A 23,568-nucleotide genomic window follows, 5' to 3' on the forward strand; every position below is an offset into this window, starting at 1 on the left:
ACTGGTTCCCCTTTATCCACCCTGTTTGTTACATCCTCAAAGAATTCCAGCTAATGGAGAATCCAGAATAATGGATATTTATAGCTTGTAAATTTTATATTACTGTTAAAATCTCTTTGTTTGCACTAATTTTACACTGATAGGTGCAAAAAATGAGTTTAAAAAATCCTACCACAGCAGGCTGGTTCAAATTTTGACTGACCAGTCTCACTCAGGTTGTCACCAGTCACAACAAGAGCATTCAGCATATGACTCGCATTTTAATTTGCATAAATACATCGGTTATGCTTCACAGTGCTGTTGTGTTAGGCGAGACTTGATATAGAGAGCTAGTGAACCCCTTAACCACAGTTCATGGTGAAAGAGGCGTTGTGTAGCTAATAGTGAACAGTGTGAGGTTTGCCAATTGTTTCTTTGATCTGGCTGCCATTCCTGTCACCTAGGTTTCCAGCGCCCTGCGGTTCTGCCATTGCTCTGTTAAGCAGCAACGAGATTTATATCTAAATTATCATCAAAGGAGAGCATAAGAGCAAAACTGAGAGGAACTAACACAACATCATAGTGAAGATAGAAAAGAAAGTTAAGAACTCCATGATTGGAGCAGAAAGCAAGATACAAGCTGCTAACAAAAGTGGAGGCCAATGGAGGTGTATTTGTTGAATCAATAGAAGATGTAATGGGTAACTTTTGTATTTGTTTTTCAGATTTACTGAATTTTACCTGTGTTTAGGATAATAAATATTGGGTCCAAAAATCCACAGTAGGGACACATCGCAGCAGAAGTTCTGGGATGTGTCTATCCAGAACCTCGGTCACTGACCCCACTAATGTTGGCAGGGTTAAGGGTAGATTTTAAAAAGGAGGCAGACAAAAAGCAGGAAACTATAGACCAGTTAGCCTAACATCTGTCATTGGGAAAATGCTGGAGTCCATTATTAAGGAAGCAGTAGCGGGACATTTGGAAAAGCATGATTCAATCAAGCAGAGTCAACGTGGTTTTATGAAAGGGAAATCATGTTTGACGAATTTGCTGGAGTTCTTTGAGGATGTAACGAGCAGGATGAGTAAGGGGGAACCAGTGGATGTGGTGTATTTGGATTTCCAGCAGGCATTCGATAAAGTGCTACATAAGAGGTTACTGCACAAGATAAAAGCTCACGGGGTTGGGGGTAATATTTTAGCATGGATAGGGGGTTGGCTAACTAACAGAAAACAGAGAGTCGGGATAAATGGGTCATTCTCCGGTTGGCAAACAATGACTGGTGGGGTGCCGCAGGGATCAGTGCTGGGTCTTCAACTATTTACAATCTATATTAATGACTTGGATGAAGGGACCAAGTGTAATGTAGCCAAGTTTGCTGATGATACAAAGATGTGCGGGAAAGAAAATTGTGAGGACACAAAAAATCCACAATGGGATATAAACAAGCTTGTGAGTGGGCAAAAATTTGGCAGATGGAGTATAATGTGGGTAAATGTGAGGTTATCCACTTTGGCAGAAATAATAGAAAAGCAAATTATAATTTAAATGGAGAAAAATTTCAAAGTGCTGCAGCACAGAAAGACCTGGGGGTCCTTGTGCACGAAACACAAAAAGTTAGTATGCAGGTACAGCAAGTAATCAGGAAGGCAAATGGAATGTTGGCCTTTATTGCAAGGGAGATAGAGTATAAAAGCAGAGTAGTCCTGCTACAACTTAACAAGGTATTGGTGAGGCCACACCTGGAGTACTGCGTACAGTTTTGGCCTCCGTATTTAAGGAAGGATATACTTGCATTGAAGGCTGTTCAGAGAAGGTTCTTTTGGTTGATTCTGGAGATGAGGGGGTTGACTTACGAAGATAGGTTGGTCCTATACACATTGGGGTTCAGAAGAATGAGAGGTGATCCTATTGAAACATAAGGTAATGAGGGGGCTCGACAAGGTGGATGCAGAGACAATATTTCCACTCATAGGGGAAACTAAAACTAGAGGACATAGTCTTAGAATAAGGGGCCATCCATTTAAAACTGAGATGAGGAGAAATTTCTTCTCTCAGAGGGTTGTAAATCTATGGAATTCACTGCCTCAGAGAGCTGTGGAGGCTGGGTCATTGAATATATTTAAGGCGGAGATAGACAGATTTTTGAGCAAAGGGAATAAAGGGTTATGGGGAGCGGGCAGGGAAGTGGAGCTGAGTCCTTGATCAGATCAGCCATGATCTTATTGAATGGCGGAGCAGGCTCGAGGGGCCAAATAGCCTACTCCTGTTCCTATTTCTTATGTTCTTATGTTCATTATTTGAATAGCATATCCAGGGTCCATCTGCCAAAGAGGACACATGCCGTGACGGAAGAGTGGCTGGCTGGGAGGTGGGGGGGTTGTGTTGGAGACTCCACTTCAGAACAGTTTCCAAGTATTCCCATTTTAGGGGGAACATTTATCAGTTTTAAAAACAATGCGCCACAGTCGCCAATCGGCAGCTTGGTGCTGCTGTCAATCATACACTGTGCCTCTTGGCGAACTAGGGACACAGGACCTCACAGTATTGAGAGTCCCCATTTCTTAGCCCCACCCTCTCCTACACTGCTTGCCTTGTAAGGGTAATAGAAGTTCTTCCTCTTACAAGGCCTACAGGCTCCCCAACACAAGGCCTCAATGTAATTTCTGGCCCTTCCAGCGCACTCCTGCTGGAGTTACATTGCTGGGCTGCGGCTCTATCGAGCGGTCAGTGAGGAAGCAATGTGTTCTACAGGTAGGTTTTCCCACCTATCTACATTTGAGGAGATGAACCAAATTATTGTTTGAGCTAAGCAGAAAAACACAATGGCTGGCATTTTCAGAGGTCAGAACGGGTGGATTGGAGAAAGTGGAAGTTGGAAAAAATTATGAACCCAACCCCAACCCTCCCACTTTCAACTTTAACGCAGGAAGGACGATGAGGTGGGCGCCAACTCACTGCCAAGAGGCAGGTCGGCAATTTAAATATTAAAATGAGGCTTGAAGTTTCTACTTTAAGCTGATTTGCAGGTTTAACTGCAGGTGGCCGGGGATCCCGGGACTCGGGATTCCTGTTGGCTGCAACGAGGACTTAGAGTATGCGCAGCTAAAGACGGAAATCTTGAAGTTGTGGTCAGTCATTGCCTGCTCTAACGCTGTGCCCTACCCGCTCAAAGCCGGCAATCAGTATAATTGATGAAAAGTTGGGCTTTTCTACACTCGTATCGCTGTTAAATACCCCATCAAATGTTGGAATAGATGTAACGGGTTTTCACAGCGTAATGACTGCTGAACAACCATTCTGGCCCTGAAAAATTAATTTTTATATTTGTGGAGTGTCAAATTTCTCCATTATGATAAAAATTACCATTTTAAAAAAGAGTTTGTTCAGGATATTTCAGCTTCTACTTTATTCCCATGTGAATGTCCCAATATTTATTTTGCTCTCTGTAACATTTTTTTTAAAGTCTGGATAAAAGCAGCTTCTCATTTCCTCATTTCCTGTCTGTGAAAATTCTTCAATGCGATTGGCTGCTTAGCCAGTTTGTTGACTGCAGCATCACCATAGGAATCCCCAATTCACAGCGCTGCAATCAATTGAACATCGAAAAAGGCAAACTTCTCAAAAACAAATGTGTTACTGTATTTCAAGATTTTAAGTGTACATTTAGGAGTTCAAACTGATTTGCCAGTTTAGAGGTTGTGATTGTTATTGTTATCAAAATTATTTACGCGTAGATGGTGCAGCAACTTTAGGCAAGAATAGCAGAATTGCGGTTCAGAACATAGCATAAGAATTAGGAGCAGGAGTAGACCATACAGCTCCTCGAGCCTGCTTCGTCTTTGAACAAGATCATATCTGATCTTTGACCTCAACTCCACTTTCCTGCCCTATCCTAATATTCCATAATTCCGCGATTAAATGTGAATATCTAAAAATTGCTGTCCAAGTTGCGCCACTCCACCGTTAACTTTGCGAGAACGACATTTCTCTGTCTGCCTCATCTTTCTGCCTCATTCATTCATGCACTGAATGTCATGAAGTTGCTCTATTTGCACGGTAGATACTAACTAAACCACAGATAATTAGGGATAATAATTAGTAGCGTAAGTAACCTTTTAATCATGTGATAACTGTTAATTACTGCCAATCAACCTTTCTGCCACTGAAAATGAACTATTACAAGTGTGGAATCTCACTCCTTCAGGTTTTGAATTTTTCAGGGAGATTTAAAAAATGCCAAATTTTAAATGTTTTATTTTTCCTTTCTATCTCTTGGGCTCAATTTTCCCCAGTGATTTGCACCATATTTTTGGCACGCGCCGCATTTTTTGGCCTAAATTAAAAAATCCAAGTTTCCCCAAAGATTGTGCGCCAGAGTAACTCAGTTAGTTACGATTTTTTAAGGTTAGTTTTTTTTGTGTCATAGTTTACATAATTGTGTAACCTGATGTTTGCGCCAGTTTTTCACAATTATGCAAGTTTGACCAACTTGCATTTCTCCTAGGACGGCGTATGTGACCACGCACAAAAAACATTCTGGGCACTTAAGAAAAACCAACACACATCAAAATTGGCGCAGAAAGACACCATTGATTTTCGGCAAAGTTTTGGAGGGAATCAAGAACACATAAATATACTTCATCAAGCTTACATTTTTCCAACTGAAAACACAGAAAATTGAAGTTGAATGCAATTCTTTAAGTTTGGATTTTTTTTTTTAAAGTGCCACGCTACCACTGAACATCTCCAAACCAGGCTTGAGGGCCGGAGTGTCAGCCGGCTGAATTGGGCCCTCGCCCGGACACAGGAGCTTGGGGCTCGGCTTGAAAAGAAGCCCGGGGGGGGCAAGGGTGTGTGGAAGATGAACTGAAGGGAGGAGAACCCTTACACTATGCCACTATGCATCAAAAGAAGCCCGGCAGGGGAGGCAGGGGTGGAAGCCGAACTGAAGGGATGAGAAGCCTTACACTATTCAGCAAGTGGCATCAAATAAAGCCCAGGGGGGTGGAAGCTGAACTGAAGGGATGAGAACCCTTACACTGTGCATCAAATGAAGCCCGGGGAGGGCTTGTTTCCCGATCTAAGCAAGCCTATTGCGCATGCTCAGACCTGAGTGTGGTCCATGCTAGGGCGTCGACCTTGGGGAGAGAGAGACAACAAAGAAGCTTGTCCTGCCTGCCGTTTTGAGCTTCTGGCAAAGGTACAATTTAATCATGGGGGCAATATTGACAATGCCATACCTCTGTATGATGGTGCTGCGGAGAAGACAACTGATTCAACGTCATCGCATGAGGAATCTCCGAGCACGTAGGATGATGGGCAGATCCGCAACCTAGAAGCGTCAGGAGGACTGCTTCGTCAGTTGAAGTGAAGGTTACAGCTGCACTTTCATTCTATGCATCTGGATCATTCCAGGCCACAACTGGGGATGTGTGCTCCATATCTGCATTTGGCAGGTGACTGCTGCACTATATGCCTAGAGGAATGACTACATAAAGTTCCCCATGACCGCCCAGGCAATGCGTGAAAGGGCTGTGGGATTCTCCAGGATTGCTGGCTTCCCAAAGATACAGGGGTGCATTGATTGTACCCACATCGCCTTGCTAGCACCTTTGGAGGATTCAGAGATGTACAGGAACAGAAGAGGCTTCCACTCCGTTAATGTGCAACTTGTGTGGGATGATATGCATCGCATCATGTCAGTTGATGCAAGAAACCGTGGGAGCACCCATGATGCATTCATCCTACGCGAGAGCACTATATCTGCCATGTTTCAGCACCAGCCAGAAAGGCAGAGCTGGCTACTGGGAGACCAAGGGTACAGCCTCGCCACCTGGCTCATGATGTCCCTATGCATAACCCAGATGGAAGCTGACCGGGAATACAACATGTCGCACATTGTGACACGCAGCATAATAGAGAGGACCATTGGCATCTTGAAACAGCGTTTCCGATTGCTGGACCATTGCGGAGGCTACTAGCAATACTCCCCTGAGATTGTCGGTCAGTTCACTGATGTGTGCTGCATGCTGCATAACTTGGCCGCAGCTGGTAGTAGAAGACCCACCTGAGGTGAGAGTGGCTGATGATGAGGAGGAAGATGCAGATGACGAGGAGGAGGAGGACAAGGATGAGGAAGTCATGCAACTACCTGAACCCGGAGCACGAAGGTGGAGGAGGGCGGGCTGCCATGTCCCTTTAACGATTACTCGAGCCTTGCACCAGCAGCTCATCCGTGAACACTTTGCTGCCTGAAGGCTCAGCGGCAACTATTCCAAATGGACCATGTTTACTGTTTGGACCTGTTCCGTAATGTTGTGCTGCGTTAATGGAACAAATAATGGAAATTATTTTTCTTTACTTCAAAAAGTTGTGTTAATATGGAACAAATAATGGAAATGATTCAGTTATAATTTAAAATATATTTTATTCAAAAGTTTAACAAACAGTTGTTTGTTCTTAACTTAAATAAAAATATTGTATCAAACGTTAAGTTTTCAGTTAAGATCACTTACAAACTTCAACATCAATTATAAACTTGAAGATCACTTAAAAACTCTTAAACTTGTAAATTTACATAACTTACAAAAAACTTTTAATTTGAGAAAAGTTACAACAGTAACAACAATAATAACAACAACAGCAGCAGCAAAGAAAGGCTGCACCTATCTCTCCTCCACCTTATTCTCAGACCGCCCGCTGTGCTTGGTCTTGGTGACTCCACCCCTGCCCACAGGCGGTGGCGCAGCGTTTCTCGAGTTGGCACCAAACTTATTCTTTCGAACATTTCGGGTAATGCGCGCTTCTTGATTGGTGGGGGCGGGGGTGGGCAGGGGGGGTGCAGCCGGTAAAGTGGAAGGTCCGGCTTGGACCTCTTCAGAGGCTGATCTGGAGATTGCAGTGGGAGTGGCAGTTGATTCTGTCAATGGGCGCGAGGTCTGGGCGTGTTCCCTTATTGCAGCAGCTAACTCCGACATTCCCTCCCTCATGTTGACCAACAGTGTGTCAACTACCTGCGACATTCCCTCCCTCATGTTCACTGACAACGCATCAGTGACCTGTGACATTCCTTCCCTCATGTGCACCGACGTTGTATCCGCTGTCCAAGACATTCCCTCCCTCATGTTCCCGGACAGTGTTCCCATTTCTCGTGAGAGTGTTGTTACTTCTCCTGACAGTCCCGATACCTCATCACCCACCCACCCACTGATGGTGTCCAGCAGGAGTGATCGTGTAAGGTCAATGCTTTCCGCACTCATTGCCATCATCTGAACCACATCTGTTCAATCCTGCACCTCAGGAGAGCATTGTCGAGCTCTCCTTCCCGTCCTCACCCTGGATGTGGCTCGTTGCATCCCACTAGGACCCGCAGCCTCGGACTGTGGGAAACCATGGAATGTCCCACCAATACTTGTACCACTCAGGAAAGGGGCTGGTACCTCAATGGGCGGCACCTGCACCTCCTCCATAGTGAGTGTAACAGTGGGGGCTGCATCCATCACCTTCCCCTCCCCCTCACCCCCATGTTCTTAGTCTGGAAGGTGGGATTGGAAGATGTTCTCCTCGTCAGGCTCATCGGCTTCGGCCTCGTCCGGGTTGGCCTCAAGTTCTGCAAAATATAACAGAACAGACAAACAGCAGAGGAGGGGGCAGGGTGGGTGGCATGAGAAGGCTCACACAGCGCAGGCAGCAGGCTGATTTGAAGGACCACGATGAATGATAGCACATTGCATCAACCGAAGCGTAGCTGACGGAGACATCCCCATGAACCGAAGCATGGCTAGCCCACGCAGTACTTAACATTTAGCAAAGCCAGACTGTGGAATTTGCAGCACTTACCCTCTCCCCCGAGGTCTGGGCCCAGCTTGTGCAGTGATGGTTGCTTTTCTCCAGGCAGGGCCCATCAAAGCAGCGACCCTGTCTTCCAAGGGTGGCAGTGGGTGCAGATTTGCTGGGCCTCCTCCTGTTCGAGTTCTTTCCCTTTTGTTGTGTGCCATCTTCCTCTGCAAAGATGAAAACATAACTTTTTCGGGAGGATGTCTTTCTGCTGGGTGGGACATAAACAGCTGGTCACAGTTACAATTGCAATTCCATTGAATAAATTAAAATATTACTTACACTAACTACTTGACCAAGGTCCTGCCACTTCTTTTTGCACCGGTCTCCAGACCTCGGGGTTATCACTGTTGTACAGTAATTTTCTGCAAGTTGGTTCCAACGTTTCTTCATTTCTTTTGGTGAAACTTTGATATGATCTCTGCTGGTGTCCAGCTTGTGCCATCTGGCCTCAATTACAGTAACTAGTGCCTCCACTTCATCCTGTAAAAAATTCTTGGTCCTTCAGCTGTGTTGCATCTTGTATTGCAGCTCCGATTTTTCCAATGAGAATTAAAGTTCTCACAGACAACTGGCTCTTTAAAAATGGCCGAATGTAATTGGCATGTGCACCCATAGCAATCACGTCAAAAAATGTCTTTTTTCTTTCGCGCATGCGCAGAAGTGGGGGGCATCAGTTTTTCAGCAAACATTAGGCTCCACCACCCCCCCTCCCCCGCAGCTACAGGACAGGCTGTGCGGCACCAATTTCAAAAAATAGAATGGGGAAACTTGCTACTTATTTTCTTGGAGTAGTTGGGGCCAAAAAAAACAGGCATAACTATGGCAATATGCCAAAAAACAGCATTGGGCAAAATTGAGCCCATATATGTTTCATTCTCTCAATCCAATCTTTCTCTCCCCCTCTATTTCTCTTGCTGTACCTGATTTGACATTGGATTCACCCCCTTTAATTCATCCTCCTTCTCAGTCCTCCTCTATTTATTTCTCAATCCTTAAATCTGATTGTTTAAAGAGATTTCCTGTTGATTGCCCTTTTCACTCAGGGTTCCAAATGCCCTGTTTCCCTCACTGCACCGTTATCAGCTCACACTTTCAGCAACTTTACGGGCAACAATGTTTTGAGCTGAAGGGTGCAGGGATCAAGTCTAATTAACAATAGATGCTATTAGATGCCCTGCTACAGTAATTTACTTTTTTTAACTGACTGATGAAAATTAAGTTCTGGTCACATGATCAGCAGAGATTTTTAAATGCAAGAACAGGAGTCGTCGTTCTGGTTATATATTTACATACCTGCAGGAGATTAAAGCTGATGTCAGAAGTCACCCCTGAGGTAATGACGGTAAAGCTAGACCCAAGCCATGGCAGGAATCGGGATTTGATAGTATCAACACCAGAATAAACACCACCTTTTAAAAACAAAGCAAAAATAAGGTAATGGCAATTGTTTGTTTAAGTACTTATCCAGTGTTGGCTTTTTATGTGTTTGATAGAATTACTATGTTTACTGTCTGATTTGGAACATCTTCCTTTTTTTTTTAAACATAAGAGTAGAATATAGAATTGTTTTTTTCTCGAATGACAGCACATACTCTGGAAACAGAGCAACCCCATCAATGGTGGATAATGGACATGGTCTACCGGTTCCTCTTCGCTGACATCACTGGAGCAAAAAAAAGGAAAAACCTGTGGCCAATTTCAGGAAAACCTCTGGGAAATTATTCCTCGACTCCCTAAGGCAATAAAGCAAGTTCAAGGACACCTTGGACATTACTTACAGATACTTAATTTTAGTCTCTCAACCAATCCCCTAATGCGCTTCAAAGTCTCCAAGAACACCAGAAAAGTCCATTTCCATCCACTGGATCAGTCTGAACGATCTCAACTTGCAATGTTTTGAAATTGAGACCATCCTTCGCTGCCTCTCTGGGGAGGCTATACCACATATTCACCACCTGTGCAAGAAGATCTTGGAACTGAAATTCCACAGGGGCTCAAAACCACCAGTTAAGCCATTTCCCTGAGAGTTCTGGTGAGGGATCAGTAGAACCGTTATTAAATTTTCGGGTCCTTGACCTACAAATTCACTGGCGCCACGCCCATTTATCGAGTGCTAAACGATCGCCTAAGCCTCCAATATGGCGGGCAGGAAGCACACGCTCATAATAACCAGTAGTGGGCCACCCGCTATATTGGTATATTGGCAACAGGTGTCCAGGGCCCATGCCTAAATCAGGCATTAATACCTTTGCATATGGAAAAAAGGGACCCAGCGCCTGTTTGTGGCTCCCTTTGCAATATTGGGTTGCCCTGAGGCAGCAAGCCCTGGCACCATTCAGGAAAACCAGGTATACATAAGAACATAAGAAACAGGAACAGGAGAAGGCCATATGGCCCCTCGAGTCTGCTCCGCCATTTAATACGATCATGGCTGATCCGATCATGGACTCAGGTCCACTTCCCTGCCTGCTCTCCATAAACCCTTATTCCCTTATCGTTTAAGAAACTGTCTATTTCTGTCTTAAATTTATTCAATGTCCCGGCTTCCACAGTTCTCTGAGGCAGCAAATTCCACAGATTCACAACCCACTGAGAGAAGAAATTTCTCCTCATCTCAGTTTTAAATGGCCGGCCCCTTATTCTAGGATTATGCCCTCTAGTTCTAGTCTCCACTATCAATGGAAACATCCTCTCTGCATCCATCTTGTCAAGCCCCCTCATAATCTTATACGTTTCGATAAGATCACCTCTCATTCTTCTGAATTCTAATGAGTAGAGGCCCAACCTACTCAACCTTTTTTCATAAGTCAACCCCCTCATCTCTGGAATCAACCTTGTGAATCTTCACTGAACTGTCTCCAAAGCAAGTATATCCTTTCGTAAATATGGAAATCAAAACTGCACGCATTATTCCAGGTGTGGCCTCACCAATATCCTGTACAGCTGTAAAAAGACTTCCCTGCTTTTATACTCCATCCCCTTTGCAATAAAAGTCAAGATTCCATTGGCCTTCCTGATCACTTGCTGTACCTGCATACGAACCTTTTGTGTTTCATGCACAAGTACCCCCAGGTCCTGTACTGCAGCACTTTGCAATCTTTGCCATGTAAATAATAACTTGCTCTTTGATTTTTTTTCTGCCAAAGTGCATGACTTCACACTTTCCAACATTATACTCCATCTGCCAAATTTTTGCCCACTCACTGAGCCGATCTATGTCCTTTTGCAGATATAGTGTGTCCTCCTCACACATTGCTTTTCCTCCAATCTTTATATCCATGCGTCCCAGCAGATAGTCTTTAAAGAGACAGCTGCACGTCACCACCAAAAAGGTAAGATTTTAAAATACATTGACCTTAATGTAGAGCTGGGAGCAGCAATTGAAATGCAGTGGTACTAAGTGTATCCCGAAAAGATGGTTATTAGAAACTCACACATCACGCAAATTCTACACAACACTGGCTTCCATTCTCCTCCTATGATAAATAGATTTTGAAGCTATCTTAAATTTGTAATGTATGTATGCCTGGGTTTACCTGCCACCAGGGGGAACGACCGTCGGAGGTCATTGGGCCACGGAAACACACGTGCAGCCTTTGTATATAAAGAACGCCTCTATGTTTAATACTCACTTTGAGAGCTAATAAAGTAGAGTCAGATCACACCTGATTAAGTTAACGGTAATAAGCCTATTGAGGTATTGCATACGCAACATTTGGCAACGAGGTACAATACGAACTTTCACACACAAAAAAAATGAGGACCATTGGAATCCTGGAGCGATTCGTGGAGGGAGAAGACATAGGATTTTACAGATTGCCTCGACCAGTACTTCGTGGCCAACAAGATGGATGAAGACGCTGACGCAGTTAGGCGCATGGTTTGTAGTCCAAAAATCTATGGCCTCATAAAGAATCTGCTCTCACCTGCACGTCCAACGGAAAAGACCTGTGAGGAATTGTGTACTCTGATTCGGGATCATCTCAAACCTAAAGAAGGTATCATTATCTCTAGATATCGCTTTTACATGCATGTTCGTTCTGCAGGCCAGGACATGGCAGAATTTGTTGCCGACCTGAGACGTCTCGCTGGGCCGTGTAAGTTTGGAACCACGTTGGAAGACATGCTGCGTGACGTCTTTGTAATAGGCATAAACCACGAGTTGAACCTGCGGAAGCTGCTGGCTGCGGAGATGCTGGATCTGAGTAGGGCCATCACGATCGCCCAGGCTTGCCTGACCACGATCGATAGTATAAAGCAGATATCCTCGCAGAGTAAGAACTCCACGGCAATTACTGTGCACCAGATTGTGTCGTCGGTTGGCAGAGCTGCATCTGGCAGGGCCTACCCGACTGAGTTTGCGAAACATGTAGCTGTTCGAAGTCCACCATTGGGCACGAATCCAATTTCACCCTGTGGCATTGTGGGGGCAATCATCGGCCTCATCAGTGCCATTTCAGACAGTATAGTTGTCGAGGCTGTGCGAAAATGGGGCACCTTTAGCAGATGTGTCCACAGCTCAGCAAGCGTGCTGCGACACACCACATGGATGACGATGACCGATCCGGAGGGGATCTGGCAATGCAACGCGAGGTACCCTAGGAGGAAGTGTATAGTGTACATTCGTTCCTGACAAAGAGCCAACCGCTAATGATTGAAGTAAAATTGAACGGCATGCCGGTATCTATGGAATTAGACACGGGTGCGAGTCAGTCAATTATGAGCCAGAGGACTTTCGAAAAGCTGTGCGACACCAAGGCCGTGAAACCCAAGCTGAGTCCAGTAAATGCAAAATTGCGTACCTACACCAAAAAGCTCATACCAGTGATTGGCAGTGCAGCAGTCAAGGTGTCGTACGATGGGGCAGTTCATGATCTATCGCTGTGGATCGTTCCAGGCAATGGTCCAACGTTGTTCGGCAGGAGTTGGCTCGAAAAAATAAAGTGGAACTGGACTGATATTAAAGCTTCGTCATCGGTGGATGACACTTCGTGTGCTCAAGTGCTGAGCAAATTTTCCTCGCTGTTTGAACCGGGCATCGTCAACTTCACGGGAGCCAAGGTGCAGATCCACCCGAACTCAGATACAAGACCTGTCCATCACAAAGCCCGGGCGGTCCCGTACATGATGAGGGAGAAGGTCGAAATCGAACTGGACAGACTCCAACGTGAAGGGGTCATTTCACTGGTCGAATTTAACAAATGGGCTAGTCCCACTGTTCCTATGCTGAAGAGTGATGGCACTGTCAGGATTTGTGGAGACTACAAGGTTATGATCAATCGAGTTTCGAAACAGGATCGGTACCAGTTACCAAAGGTTGATGACCTGTTTGGAACGCTAGCCGGGGGAAAGTCGTTCACAAAATTGGATCTGACGTCGTCCTATATGACACAAGAGCTTGTTGAATTGTTGAAGAAACTTACATGCATCAATTCGCATAAAGGGCAGTTCATTTACAACAGGTGTCCTTTCGGAATTGGCTCGGTTGCAGCCATATTTCAGAGAAACATGGAGAGTTACATAGAAACATAGAAAATAGATGCAGGAGTAGTCCATTGGGCCCTTCGAGCCTGCATCGCCATTCAATGAGTTCATGGCTGAACATGCAACTTCAGTACCCCATTGCTGCTTTCTCACCATACCCCTTGATCCCCCTAGTAGTAAGGACTTCATCTAACTCCTTTTTGAATATATTTAGTGAATTGGCCTCAACAACTTTCTGTGGTAGAGAATTCCACAGGTTCACCACTCTCTGGGTGAAGAAGTTTCTCCTCATCTCGGACCTAAATGGCTTACCCCTTATCCTTAGACTGTGACCCCTGGTTCTGGACTTCCCCAACATTGGGAACATTCTTCCCGCATCTAACCTGTCTAAACCCGTCAGAATTTTAAACGTTTCTATGAGATTCCCCCTCATTCTTCTGAACTCCAGTGAATACAAGCCCAGTTGATCCAGTCTTTCTTCATATGTCAGTCCCGCCATCCCGGGAATCAGTCTGGTGAACCTTCGCCTCAATAGCAAGAATGTCCTTCCTCAAGTTAGGAGACCAAAACTGTACACAATACTCCAGGTGTGGCCTCACCAAGGCCCTGTACAACTGTAGTAACACCTCCCTGCCCCTGTACTCAAATCCCCTCGCTATGAAGGCCAACATGCCATTTGCTTTCTTAACCGCCTGCTGTACCTGCATGCCAACCTTCAATGACTGATGTACCATGACACCCAGGTCTCTTTGCACCTCCCCTTTTCCTAATCTGTCACCATTCAGATAATAGTCTGTCTCTCTATTTTTACCACCAAAGTGGATAACCCGAATGGCCTACTCCTGCACCTATTTTCTATGTTTCTATGTTTCTATGAGACCAAACCTTACAACTATCACAAAGACGAACTATCCATTCAATCTGATTGTTTGCTATGGGGTAATCGTGTGGTTATGTCCAAGAAAGGCAAGGAGAGATTTGTACGGGACTTATACAGTACCCATCCCGGTATGTGATGATGAAGGCTACGTCTCACGTTTGGTGGCCTGGCATTAACTGATTTGGAGTCATGTGTGCATCAGTGCAAAACTTGCATGCAGTTAAGCAATGCACCAGTGGAATCTCCGATAAGTGGGCCATCCAAACCATGGTCGAGGATCCACATCGACTATGCGGGTCCTTTCCTGGGCAAAATGTTTTTGGTGGTACTGGATGCGTATTCCAAATGGATAGAATGTATAATCATGTCATCCAGCAATCCACAGCCACCATTGAGAGCCTTCGTGCCATGTTCGCCACTCATGGTCTGCCCGACGTCGTTGTGAGCGACAACAGATTGTGCTTCATGAGTTTGGAGTTTCAAGAGTTTATGAGACTCAATGGTATCAAGCACGTAAAGTCAGCACCATTCAAACCCGTGTCCAATGGTCAAGCGGAGCGGGCTGTCCAAACCGTCAGGCAGAGCCTGAAATGCGTAACTCACGCTTCTTTGCAGACTCGCTTGACATGCATGCTGCTTAGTTACAGGACGAGACCCCCACACACTTACTGGGGTCCCCCCTGCTGAACTGTTGATGGAGAGGTCTCAAGACCAGGCTCTCACTTGTCCACCCTGATCTTAACGATCACGTCGAAAACAGACGTCAACATCAGCAGTGGTATCACGATCATACTGCCGTGTCACGTGACATCTCTATTAATGATCCTGTGCAAGTGCTCAATTATGGTCAAGGCCCCAAGTGGGTCACTGGCACTGTTACGGCCAAGGAGGGTAGCAGGGTGCTTATTGTCAGACTCACTAATGGGCAAACATACAGGAGGCACATTGATCAGACAAAATTGCGGCACACAGACAAACCGGAACAGCTTGAAGAAGACATCATTAATGACCAACCGATTCATATTCAGCCATCAGAAGACCCTGCTGCTGTCAATAAATCTGGACCTTCAATCCCTGACATGGACACTGCCACTCCCATTAGGCTACGCAACCTCAAGTCATGAATGATTCGGAGAGCTCACCCAGATCTGGAATTGAACTGAGACGATCAACTAGGGAGCGGAAAGCCCCGGACCATCTCAATTTGTAAATAGGACTGATACCAAGATCTTGGAGGGTGGGGGGGGGGGGGAATTATGTAATGTATGTATGCCTGGGTTTACCTGCCACCAGAGGGAGCGACCGTCGGAGGTCATTGGGCCACAGACACACACGTCCAGCCCTTGTATATAAAGAAAGCCTCCATGTTTAAACCTCACTTTGAGAGCTAATATAGTCAGGTCGCACCTGATTTGAATTCATGGTACTAAGCCTATTGAGTTATTGCATACGCAACAAAACGAAACTAGCTTCAAGCCAACTATATTTCAGTAATGAAATTCAGTTTAGGCAAAAATCCCTCTCTCTACTCACGGAAATGGATTTCTTCAGGAGTCTATGGAGGAATGCTTCAATGATTGACTATCATCTTTATTTCTTGAAAGATCCATGAAATAACTACCTGGAACACACGAAGGACTTAATGGTTTACATTTAAAAATACTTGCCTGTTCTAGGTACATGCACATACATGTACACAACTTCATTTAGGCAGAAAGACTAACTAGACATAAAGGCCAAACTAGATTGGGCATAGATTTAGAACTCAACTATCAAAAGGCTTGCATCCCAAAACTATTACTGCAGCAATGTGCTTTAAAAAAATAATAAAAATGCAAATATCGTCTTGTAAAGACTATAGTGTAGATTTTCTTGGTCTTGTGCCTGGGCACACTGGACTGTCTGGGTCCAGCGAATATAGGAAAATCAGGCAACAAGGACAGCATACCTGAAAGAGAGCCTGCCCAGTTTTCTGTCCATTTAAATTAATGGATGGAATATCTACCCCTGAGCGGGTCAGAGGCTGTGTATTGTGCAGCGAGTGTCCCACCTCCTGACTCCTCAAAGCCTTTCCACCATCTACAAGGCACAACACAGCTCCAACAACTCTCAAGAAGCTCACTGTATCTCTAGCTGCTATCCTGTAGATCATTTATTTCCAAACAATTGGTGAATTTTTTAATTTTAATTTAATTTTTATTCTTTCATGGGATGTGGGCATCGCTGGCAAGGCCAGCATTTATAGTCCACATTTATAACCCATCCCTAATTGCCATTGAGAAGATAGTGGTGAGCCACCTTCTTGAACCGCTGCAGTCCGTGTGGTGAAGATATTCCCACAGTGTTGTTACGGAGGGAGTTCCAGGATTTTGACCCAGCGACGATGAAGAAACGGGGATATACTTCCAAGTCAGGATAGTGTGTAACTTGGAGGAGAACGTGGAGGTGGTGGTGTTCCATGTGCTGCTACCCTTGTCCTTCTAAGTGGTAGAGGTCGCGGGTTTGGGAGGTGCTGCCGAAGAAGCCTTGGTGAGTTGCTACAGTGCATCTTATAGATGGTACACACTGCAGCCACGGTACATCGGTGATGGAGGGAGTGAATGTTGAAGGTGGTGAATGGGGTGCCAATCATGTGGGCTGCTTTGTCCTGGATGGTGTCGAGTTTCTTGAGTGTTGTTGGTGCTGCACACATCCAGGCAAGTGGAAAGTATTCCATCACACTCCTGTAGATAGTGGAAAGGCAGGAGCTGTGACACTTGCTACATAATACCCAGCCTCTGATCCATTCTTGTTGCCACAGTATTTATGTGGCTGGCCCAGTTAAGTTTCTGGTCAATAGTCACCCCCAGGATGTTGATGGTGGGAGATTCGGCGATGTTATTGGCATTGAATGTCAAGGGGCAGTGGTTAGACTCTTGCTTGTTGGAGATTGTCATTGCCTGGCACTTGTATGGCGCAAATGTTACTTGCCACTTATCAGCCCAAGCCCGAATGACGTCCAGGTATTGCTGCAAACGGGCAGGGGCTGCTCCATTATCTGAGGAGTTGTGAATGGCACTGAACACTGTGCAGTCATCAGGAACATCCCCACTTCTGACCTTATGATGGAGGGGAGGTCATTGATGAAGCAGCTGCCCTGAGGAATTCCTGCAGCAATGTCCTGGGGCTGAGATGATTAACCTGTAACCACCACAACCATCTTCCTTTGTGTTAGGTATGACTCCAGCCAGTGGAGCATTTTCCCCCTGATTACTATTGACTTCAGTTTTATTAGGGCTCCTTGATGCCACACTCAGTCAAATGCTGCCTTGATGTCAAGGGCAGTCCCTCTCACCTCACCTACATGGTTGGACGGAGTATAAATCAAGAAATAATGAAGGCTTGTAATAAAGGAACGGCAATAATCTGGGTGATTTTAACCTTCATATTGATTGGACAAAGTAAATTGGCCAGGGTAGCCTTGAGGAAGAGTTCATAGAGTGTATCCAGGATAGTTTCCTTGAACAGTACGTTGCAGAACTAACCAGGGAGCAGGCTATCTTAGATCTAGTACTGGAGGATGAGACTGGGGAATTAATAATGGGGAACAGGGAAATGGCAGAGACGTTGAACAAATATTTTCCATCGTTCTTCACGGTAGAAGACACTAAAAACATCCCAATGGTGGATAATCAAGGGGCTACAGGGAGGGAGGAACTTAATACAATCACAATCACTAATGAAGTAGTATTCGGTAAAATAATGGGACTAAAGGTGGACAAGTCCCCTGGACCTGATGCCTTACATCCCAGGGTCTTAAGAGAAGTGGCTGCAGAGATAGTGGATGCATTGGTTGTAATCAACCAAAATTCCCTGGATTCTGGGGCAGTCCCAGCAGATTGGAAAACCACGAATGTAACGCCCCTATTTAAAAAAGGAGGCAGACAAAAAGCAGGAAACTATAGACCAGTTAACCTAACATCTGTCATTGGGAAAATGCTGGATTCCATTATTAAGGAAGCAGTAGTGGGACATTTGGTAAAGCATAATTCAATCAAGCAGAGTCAGCATGGTTTTATGAAAGGGAAATCGTGTTTGACAAATTTGCTGGAGTTCTTTGAGGCCGTAGTGAATAGGGTCTATAAGGAGGAACCAGTGGACGTGGTGTATTTGGAAGGCATTCGATAAAGTGCCACATAAGAGGTTACTGCACAAGATAAAAGCTCACGGGGTTGTGGGTAATATATTAGCATGGATAGAGGATTGGCTAACTAACAGAAAACAGAGAGTCAGGATAAATGGGTCATTTTCCGGTTGGCAAACAGTAACTAGTGGGGTGCCGCAGGGATCGGTTCTGGGTTCTCAACTATTTACAATCTATATTAATGATTTTGATGAAGGCAAATTTGCTGATGATACAAAGATGGGTGGGAAAGCAAACTGTGAGGAGGACACAAAAAATCTGCAAAGGGATATAGACAGGCTAAGTGAGTGGGCAAAAAATTTGGCAGATGGAATATAATGTGGGAAAATGTGAGGTTATCCACCTTGGCAGAAAAAATAGAAAAGCAAATTATAATTTTAATGGAGAAAAATTGCAAAGTGTTGCAGTACAGAGAGGGTCCTTGTGCATGAAACACAAAAAGTTAGTATGCAGGTACAGCAAGTAATCAGGAAGGCCAATGGAATGTTGGCCTTTATTGCAAGGGGGATAGAGTATAAAAGCAGAGAAGTCCTGTTATAACTGTACAGGGTATTGGTGAGGCCACACCTGGAGTACTGCGCACAGTTTTGGTCTCTGTATTTAAGAAAGGATATACTTGCATTGGAGTCTGTTCAGAGAAGGTTCACTAGGTTGATTCGGGAGATGAGCGGGTTAACTTATGAAGATAGGTTGAGTAGGTTCGGCCTATGCACATTGGAGTTCAGAAGAATGAGAGGTGATCTTATTGAAACATAAAATAATGAGGAGGCTCGACAAGGTGGATGCAGAGAGGATATTTCCACTCATAGGAGAAACTAAAACTACGGGACTATGGGCCCAAGTTTCGAGCCGTGCCTAGAACGGCGCAGTCCCGACCTGGACGCCCGTTTTTCATGCCACAAAGTGCGCCTAAAAAAAACGTCCAGATTCTCCAGCTCCCTGCAGGACCTCTGGCCCTCGGCGCAGCGCAGAAGGAGCTGTAAGGGCGGAGCTAGGTCCTTGCGCTGAAAACAGTGCCGGGAACTCTGCACATGCGCGCTACAGTGGGCACGCAAGTGCAGTAGCTCCAGGCGCCCAAAACTGTGTGGGAGGGGCCGAAGCACGCAGCCCCTAGCCCTGGCCCAATGGCCTCACTGGGGCTGCGTGAATAAGGTTCCTCCCACGGCCAGCTCCTGCTTCTTCCCGACTCGACTCGACTCCCGCTTCCCGCCTCCGGACCAGACCCGACACCGACCCAACTCCCGCTTCCTCCCCCCCACCCACGACTGGACCCGACCTGACCTCCCTCCCCCCGACCTGACCTCCCTCTCCCTCCCTCCCCCCGACCCGAACTGAACCGACCGACGTCCCACCACCGCGCCCCCCCCCCCCCCGACCCGCGCTCCCCCCGACCCGACCCAACGCCACCTACCTGTAAATCTGGTGCTGGGGACTGGCCCTGCCCGAAGTCTCGGGCCCGGCCCGTTCAGCCTCCCTCCCCCATCTCCTTCCCCCCAATCTCCTTCCCCCCCCCCCACCATCTCCTTTCTCCCCGCCCTTCTCCCCCTCCCCCTTCTCCTCCCCCCTCCCCCATCCCTCCCTCTCCCCTCGCTGTCAGAAACACAGACACTGACAGACAGAGAGTGAGAGACACACACAGACAGACAGACAGACAGAGAGATAGAGACACTGACAGAGACACACTGGGGGGGGGGGCATCCCAGCATGCTGTTGGAGGGCTCCCGATGCTGCAGTCGGTAAGTAGAAAATGTTATTTATTGATTTAAAAAAAAATTATTTCTTATTAATTTTTTTGATTGATTTATTGGTTGATTTATTGATGTATTTATCATTTATTATTGATGATGGCTCTTTATTTGTAAAACTGAAGTGTTTAATGTTTGTAAACTTCCCTTTAAACCCCCCCCCCCCCCATTCCCTATGCCTGATTTGTAACCTATGCCTGATTTTCTAAAGTGTAGACAAGGTTTTTTTCCAGCGTACAAAAATCTTCACTTACTCCATTCTAAGTTAGTTTGGAGTAAGTTTTCACTGACGAAACTTTGAAAACAAGCGTAAGTGGCCAGACACGCCCCCTTTTGAAAAAAAAATTCTGTTCCAAAGTGAAACTATTCTAACTGACTAGAACTGGAGCAAACTAAATGGCGAGAATTCCGATTTCTAAGATACTCCGTTCTACACCAGTTGCTCCTAAAAATCAGGAGCAAATCATGTCGAAACTTGGGGCCATAGTCTTAGAATAAGGGGCCGCCCATTTAAAACCGAGATGAGGAGAAATTTCTTCTTTCAGAGGATTGTAAATCTATGAACTTCTCTGCCCCAGAGAACTGTGGAGGCTGGGTCATTGAATATATTTAAAGCGGAGATGAGACAGATTTTTGAGCGATAAGGGAGTAAATGGTTATGGGGAGCGGGCAGGGAAGTGGAGCTGAGTCCATGATCAGATCAGCCATTATCTTATTAAATGGCAGAGCAAGCACGAGGAGCCAAATGGCCTGCTCCTGCTCCTATTTCTTATGTTCCTATATGCTTATGTACCTCTGGAATTCAGCTCTTTTGTCCATGTTTGGAATGATGAGAATGGTGTGTTTGCAATCCGTTCTCAACAAATTATTAATGCAGCAAATGCAGAGCTGCATCCCAGAAAGGCCAGCAAGCCACAAACTGAGGAGACTTCTTAGCCTCACAAACTTCTTGGTCATTACCCTGAAAGTTTTGGAAAAAGTGGTAGGATTAGTCTTTACCCAAATTCTATGACATAGCCTGCTCCATCCTCCCGCCTGGCACTTAAGCCAACAGTATGGGGTCAAAAGTGGAGAAAAATATGAACATAAAAAAAATAATTAAAACATATTCAGCTGGATTTTCGAGTTTTTGCGATTTCCGGGTGCATTTGTTTTAGCGCCAGGTTAATGTTAGCGCCAGAGCGTGCAACTTTCACCAAATCCAGCGTTGCACCACAGAATTTGTGCGCCAGAGCCGAAAGTTACGACCATAAAAAAAATTGCCCGTTCTGCGCATGCGCAAATTTCACCCCCCACCGCGCTTCTGGTCTATTGTCCGATCACAAATGCTAATGCAAGAAGCGACCACGTACATGCACAGTACACCCGGGGCTGAATCAACCATTTTACTTTTTGATTTTCATGATGATGGTGGAGGACAGCAGGCAGCGTGCGAGGAGAATTTAGCCCAGAGGCACACGAGGCTCTAGTGGGGGCAGTAGAGCGTAGCTGGCCTGAATTGTACAGGAGGGGTGGATCGAAACCCCTCCCATCAGTATTCAACAAAATCTGGAGGGAAATTGCAGAGGATGTCTGCCTCCTACACTGTGGAAAGGACTGCAACACAATGCCAGAAGAAATTCAACGATCATTCAAGGGTGGTTAGAGTGAGTACAATTTGTATTGATGTACTCCTTCATTACTTCAATTATAAATCTGACACACTATTTGTTCTCATGCTGTTGCTGTCTCTCAGCACTCTGTGCGTTGCCTCCTAAAATGCATGACACATAGGTAGGCTTAGTTTGGCACCCTATTTGCCATGAATGATCCTAACACACTATTAAGATTGCTTTCTGAGATCTCAAAAGATGTTTCCGCACTTCAATGTCCTCCTGATGAACCATGTGCAACTTCCAAGGCCATTAAACAGAGGACACGATTACATTCACACAGTATGGTATAAGTGCTTGGGTGGCTATCTGTGTGTGCCACAAGAGCAGATGGACCCTCTTGTAAGCATTCCCATTTTCATCTTTGCAGGCAAAGAGGTCACATAACCGCAGGGTGCAGCAGTGGACGGTCCACCTCGGATCCTGCCACTCACCGACCTGGAGGAGCGAGTGGCAGGTCTCATCAGTGTCTCCGGTCAGGCAACTGCTGGTGCGGGCGCTGACCCCCTCTTGGATAGTGACGGTAAGTCCTGCACACTCCCTGGGCTGGGTTGGGTCAATGTGAAGCAGTTTCTCTGGACTACATATAATGGAGTAGCGGCGGTCCTTCAAATGAACCTGTCTTATGTGACCTTTCTCATGTCACCCTGACCCCTCCCCTGCTGCTAACCACTCGTCTGTTGCTTTCTACTTCCAGATGACCAGTCGCTGGTGCCGAATCCCTCACAGCAAACATCCACCTCAGACCGTCATGTGGGGGAGGAGGAGGAATTTGAGCAAGAGGAGCTGACGGAGCAGCCTACTCTGGGAGGGGAGGGGAGGGGCAGATGCACTCGATGCCTCTTTTGCAACCGGCAAACACGTCGTCCGAGGATGATCACACATTCTCAGGCTTTGACATCTCGGAGGCTCCTGGGACTACTGGCATGCCGCAACGCAGTTCTGGGGTCAAATCCCATATGCCATCTCTCCAAAGGGTGAGTTGGCAAAGTCGGTCTGCTGACAGACAGGCAGACGCAGAACTGGACATGGTGGGACTGTTCAGCATCCAGCTCACCCATCAGCTCCCTGATGTCCTAGGTAGGATTCCCACGAGCATTAACAAACTCACTGCGAGCATAACGGAGATAGGGTCGCAGACTGTTTGTGCGAACCGTGAAACCTGTGAGGCCATCAATGCCCACACGAGGCTGGTGGCCTCCACCAGTCACACTGGAGTCTCCCAGTGTGACACCCAGACACACACCATCTGTGACTGGCGACGCCGATCAAGAGGCTTGCCAGTCAGAAGCCGGGCATTCCATGCCACGAGCTGATCCAGTGAGTCTCCAGACGGCGTCTCCAAGGTCTCTCCCCCCAATACAGCAGGACTCTGGCCGCCTTGCTGCAAGAATTATTGATGCTACTTTGGGTAGGGGCATGAGGTGAGGGGGAGGCTAGGGGTAAGCCTCGGGGGGGTGGGGGGGGTGAAGAGCTGGTAAAAGACAGTTGGGGCAGGGGTTATTGTTATTTTATTAACGTTTTCAAAGTTTCCCAATTCTGTTCATAAAGTTATAAAAAGGTGTAAAAGTTCACAATGTTTAATAAATGTTATTAAAGTTTCACAATTATGTTTAGAAAGTTCAAAAAATTTACAATGTTTAATAAATTCTTTTGTTCACCTTAACCGTTCCTGTATAGTGTCTTATTTGCAGAATAAGAGAGGGAATAGTCAACAAGGTGGGATAGAGTGACCAGGCAACGGTCAAACGTGCCGTTCGCTCTTCAAGCAAAGCGTTCAATTATGAGCTGCTGACGTTAGG

General features: G+C 45.9%; 1 protein-coding gene and 1 long non-coding RNA gene across 4 annotated transcripts in view; one reads left to right on the top strand and one right to left on the bottom strand.

The window, feature by feature from the left end:
- Positions 1-23,568, bottom strand: part of spata18 (spermatogenesis associated 18) — a 347,300-nt gene that overhangs the window by 253,795 nt on the left and 69,937 nt on the right. For all 3 annotated transcript variants that reach the window (XM_070870070.1, XM_070870069.1, XM_070870071.1), the window contains exon 3: positions 9,116-9,231. In XM_070870070.1, the coding sequence (XP_070726171.1) occupies positions 9,116-9,231 (116 nt within the window). The remainder of the gene's footprint in view (positions 1-9,115; positions 9,232-23,568) is intronic.
- LOC139241685 (uncharacterized) lies at positions 21,542-22,549 on the top strand. The gene is made up of 3 exons (XR_011588950.1): positions 21,542-21,760; positions 22,137-22,289; positions 22,464-22,549. It is a non-coding gene; the product is annotated as an uncharacterized lncRNA (long non-coding RNA).

The sequence above is a fragment of the Pristiophorus japonicus genome, chromosome 2 (assembly GCF_044704955.1).
Source record: "Pristiophorus japonicus isolate sPriJap1 chromosome 2, sPriJap1.hap1, whole genome shotgun sequence".
NCBI classification, from domain to species: domain Eukaryota; kingdom Metazoa; phylum Chordata; class Chondrichthyes; family Pristiophoridae; genus Pristiophorus; species Pristiophorus japonicus.